The 5,002-nt window shown below is 36.2% G+C and overlaps 1 protein-coding gene across 6 annotated transcripts in view; it reads left to right on the forward strand.

Moving 5' to 3' along the window:
* LOC106879548 (high-affinity choline transporter 1) overlaps positions 1-5,002 on the forward strand; it is a 217,228-nt gene that overhangs the window by 197,787 nt on the left and 14,439 nt on the right. For all 6 annotated transcript variants that reach the window (XM_052966391.1, XM_052966389.1, XM_052966392.1 and 3 more), the window contains exon 4: positions 3,416-3,523. In XM_052966391.1, coding sequence (XP_052822351.1) covers positions 3,416-3,523 — 108 coding nt within the window. The remainder of the gene's footprint in view (positions 1-3,415; positions 3,524-5,002) is intronic.

Raw genomic sequence — 5,002 nt, forward strand, 5'->3', positions numbered from 1 at the left:
GCAAGTGTCTTCTACTATAGCCTCGGGCCGACCAAAGCCTTGTGAGTGGATTTGGTAGACGGAAACTGAAAGAAGCATGTCGTATATATGTATATATATATATATACATATATATATATATATGTGTGTGTGTGTTTGTGTGTCTGTGTTTGTCCCCCCAACATCGCTTGACAACCGATGGTGGTGTGTTTCCATCTCCGTAACTTAGTGGTTCGGCAAAAGAGACCGATAGGATAAGTACTAGGCTTACAAAGAATAAGTCCTGGGGTCGATTTACTTGACTAAAAAAGGCGGTGCCCCAGCATGGCCGCAGTCAAATGACTGAAACAAGTAAAAGAGTAAAAGAGTACATATGTACACATTTAAAAAAATGCATATATATATATTGCTCCCCAGATCATCACAGAATAGCTGCTGTATTTCATTGTTGGCTGCAACCTTTCCACAACATATTTTTGATCACAGAGTCTCCAGACCCCCACTGTCAGGAAATATAACAAATACAACAGAGAATATGACAGTGTCCCAAAGTGCTAGTGGCCTCTCCACCGTCTCACTGGTCCAATCTTTGCTCAGCCTGATATTGACTGGTTGAAGAAGTGGCTTCCTTCTTGCTGCTCTGCCTTAGCAGCCAGGTTTGTGGAGACACCTGACAGCTGTACTGGGACTAACATCAACTTGTTCTGCTATGTCAGAAGTCTTGCAACAAGAATTATCTTCTGCACTTCTCTTAACAAAGTGAAGGGTCCTGTCAGAGGGCCCTGATCAACCTGGGTGAGGTAATGTGGACTCGTTTCCCTCTCTGGTGAATTGCACACTTACACTATTAACTGTAGAAAGCAGAATCCCAAGGTTTTCTGTGATTTTATGCTAAGTCCACTTTCAGATTGACCCACAACATGACCTCTTTGAAATTTGAACAATTCCAAGGCATCTTTTGTATGTGGCATAAATAATCAGTCACATACAGAACCAGAAACATAAAAACGTCAATTAATGAAATATATAAAAAAACTTCACGTTAAAATAAACATAAAATGATGTTTCATAGGGTGTCTGTTTACTTCTGTCATGTCTGTGTATATATTTATATATTTATATATATATATATACATATCATCATCATCATTATATGTATGTATGTATGCATGTATGTATATGTATATATATATATATATACATATATATATGTATATATGTGTGTGTATGTGTGTGTGTGTGTGTGTGTGTGTGTGTGTGAGTGTATACATATATATATATATGTATATGTTTGTATGAATGTAGGTTTCACATTCCTATTCAACAAAACTATTAGACTGCAAAACACAACTACATGATGCATGACCAGTTATAACAAACAAAACCAATAGACCATAAAAACAATACATGGTACATGATCAATGAACCATAAAAATATACATTCCATACCATGTATATTTTTGTAAAACAAGAAATTTTCTGAATAAGACAACATAATCATTTTCGGCTGTGTGGTAAGTAGCTTGCTTACGAACCACATGGTTCCGGGTTCGGTCCCACTGTGTGGCACCTTGGGCAAGTGTCTTCTACTATAGCCTCGGGCCAACCAAAGCCTTGTGAGTGGATTTGGTAGACGGAAACTGAAAGAAGCCCGTCGTATATATGTATATATATATGTATGTATGTGCGTGTATATATGTTTGTGTATCTATGTTTGTCCCCACAACATTGCTTGACAACTGATGCTGGTGTTTTTATGTCCCTGTAACTTAGCGGTTCAGCAAAAGTACTAGGCTTACAAAGAATAAGTCCTGGGGTCGATTTGCTTGACTAAAGGTGGTGCTCCAGTATGGCCACAGTCAAATGACTGAAACAGGTAAAAAGAATTTAAAAAAAGAGTAAGCAAGAAATATGACCCATGATCCAAAGAAGAAAAAATTCTCACAACAAATATGGGTTTTAAATCATTAAAAATAAAAAAATAACATGTATAAAGAAAGCAAATTGCAAACATCTGATAGAATCCAATGGGGGCAGTGGGCAGATATGGTGTTTTTACAAGAGATATGATGTTTTTTAAGAGAGAATTTTTTTTCTCTATGATAACTGCTCTGAATTTCCCTTTAGAAGTTAAATTAAGTTAAAATATATCACAAATATATTTTAACAACCTAAATTTTGTTTCTTCTAAATCACTGCTTGTGCTGATGTTGTTAAATTTATTCCGGCCAGGCAGTCGAATAGTGCAAATCAATCACTGATGTCGACTGTTTTTTAGTTAAAGCCATGACTTTAATTTGCCTTGGGTTATCTCTCTTCAGTATTTCCCATTGAGGAAGGCTAAAGTGCCAGAAACAGCCATCTAGGAGTCTAACAGGGGGTGACATTGGACAGATATGGTGGTTTTACCATGAGAAAGAATTTTTTCTCCATGGTAACTGCAGTGAGCTTGCTTTTAGAAATTAAAATATGTCACAAACATATTTCAATTAACCTACAGTTCATTTATTCTTAATCACTGCTTGGCTCTGATGCTGTTTTATATATATATATATATATATAATGGACTCTCCCATTGTTAGACAACATATGACAGTTTGACAATTTCTTACCGAACAACCACACAGATGATTTGTTTATAGTGATCAAATGTTTGTGTCGATATAAGCTCACTCCCTCCATCAAATCGACATTACTTATGCAGGTGCAACTGGGTGCCACATGTCAGATGTCGAAATGATTGCTTTATATATGTATATAGGTGCAGGGGTGGCTGTGGGCTTCCCATCTACATGGTTCCAGGTTTAGTGGCACTTTGGACAAGTGTCTTCCACTATAGCCCCAGGTCGGCCAAAACCTCATGAGTGGATTTGATAGACAGAAATTGAAAGAAGCACATTGTGTGTGTGTGTGTGTGTGTGTGTGCGTGCGTACGAGTGTGTGTGCACGTGCACACATGTGTATGCATGTTTAATAAGGTTAGCAGGTTAGAAATTTATTGATTGTGTATGTATGTGTGAATGTATGCATGTACATGTGTGTTAGTGTAACTCTGTGTGTGTGTGTAATTCAAAGAGCTAACTTTGCCCCATATGGTGTTACATTGATTCTGCTTAAGCATTTTTCAGTGTAGAAGGTGTTTGTGTAATTCTCTGTCACTTACATTTTGATACCATGAAATCCATAAGAAATTCATCTGATTGAAGTCACTACATTTTATTCTTGGTAATTATTTTCTCAGTTTTTGGAGAAATAAAGTTAAAATTTAGAAACTAAATACTGCAAACCATTTCGTGAAGAGTTCTATTTATTTTTGTCTTTTGATTGTTTGCCACCTGAGACAATAATAACAATGTTTTAACTTTTCTTCATATTACACACACCATACACAATTCAATGCTAATCTTTCCATGCATGGTTTGATTTTGTTTTACAGCAACATGGGTTGGAGGTGCCTACATCAATGGAACAGCTGAAATTATCGTTCGTGATGGATTATTCTGGTGCCAGGCACCTATTGGATATGCCCTGAGTCTTATCTTTGGTAAGTTAGATTTTAATTAAGATTTTTCGACTTTCAACTAAGATTACTAAACTATGATCACACAATCATCATATGAGGGAGAAGTTGTTCTCTTGTGACATACACAACAGTGACTAACATATTTACATTTGAATCATTCAGAAAGCATTAAGAATAAGTATGAAAATAATTGTTTCAGATCTTTCTTCATTGTTTTGCATAATTTTTTCCCATACTAACATGAATACAGTGGAAAAGTTTGGGATTGTCATGTAGTCGCAACTATTTAAGAGGAACATTAATCCTGTTGATTTTGCTGGGCTTAAAGTGCCTATGGGATTTCATGAAGGCACAACCTTTTCCATTAGACCAAACTAATGAAAGACATATACATAATGTGTGTGTGTGTGTGTGTGTGTGTGTGTGTGTGTGTGTGTGTGTGTGTGTGTGCATGAGTGTATGTGTATTTGTACCCTTCTCAGGGTCACACCACAATGGCTACAATAGTAAGTTTTAAATTCATGCCTACGTTATGATTAATAGTTCAGTACATTAGTCTCATGGCCATTACGATTCATTCAAACATAAATTTGCACATGTCTTACTATGTGGAAAAAGGATCCCTTTGTGATAAAGGATTCTCTTTCCATGTAGTAAGCAGATTGTATGAAATATTTTAAAAGTCTAATGTTACATGATAATAAAACAGGAGCTTTGAATGTATAGGGCCTGTAGAAGCTGGAGTGAAATGAGACAAGCTTGATCCAGTGTGTAACGTTGATCTTTACTAATCTCTGTTATTTATCCTTCATGTTAAATGAGGGTCAGCTGAAAAGTTCATAGGCTGACAGAGATACTTTTATGTAATGTGATCATATGAGGTTTACTTTTCATCAAAGTCTCCCTTGCAGTCCACACATTTCTTCCATTGGTGTTACAGTGCTTGGATCAAGTTCAAAGCCACAGTCACATACAATAACCATTGACAACAAGGATTTGTCTGCTGGAGCATTGTCCTGATGAAACAGGACCCCTTTCTGCAGTTTTTCTGGGCATTTGGTTTTGATAACCTTTCATAACTGCCTCAGCAACTTGGTATAGTACTCTCCATAGATGGTGTGGCCTTTTTGAAGATGTCAATAAACACATGTACATACACACACATATAAAGGCATAAAACACACACAAATATATAATACACACACACACACACACACACACCAACAGTAGAGGACTTGCTATAAACAAAGCAGCCACCCACCCACACACACACACACACACACACACACACACACACACACACACACACACACACACACAATAATATTGCATGTTGTTGACATCGTAAAAATTTATAAACTTTCAAGAGAATGTGAACAAATTCTTTTGGGGAATATCTTGAAGCATACACATAAAGCTATAAATGATAATATGTGAGTATTTCAAGATATTTCAAAAATAAGGAATGTACATATTTATATATAAATATATAAATATATA

This window comes from Octopus bimaculoides, chromosome 3 (genome assembly GCF_001194135.2).
Source record: "Octopus bimaculoides isolate UCB-OBI-ISO-001 chromosome 3, ASM119413v2, whole genome shotgun sequence".
NCBI lineage: Eukaryota > Metazoa > Mollusca > Cephalopoda > Octopoda > Octopodidae > Octopus > Octopus bimaculoides.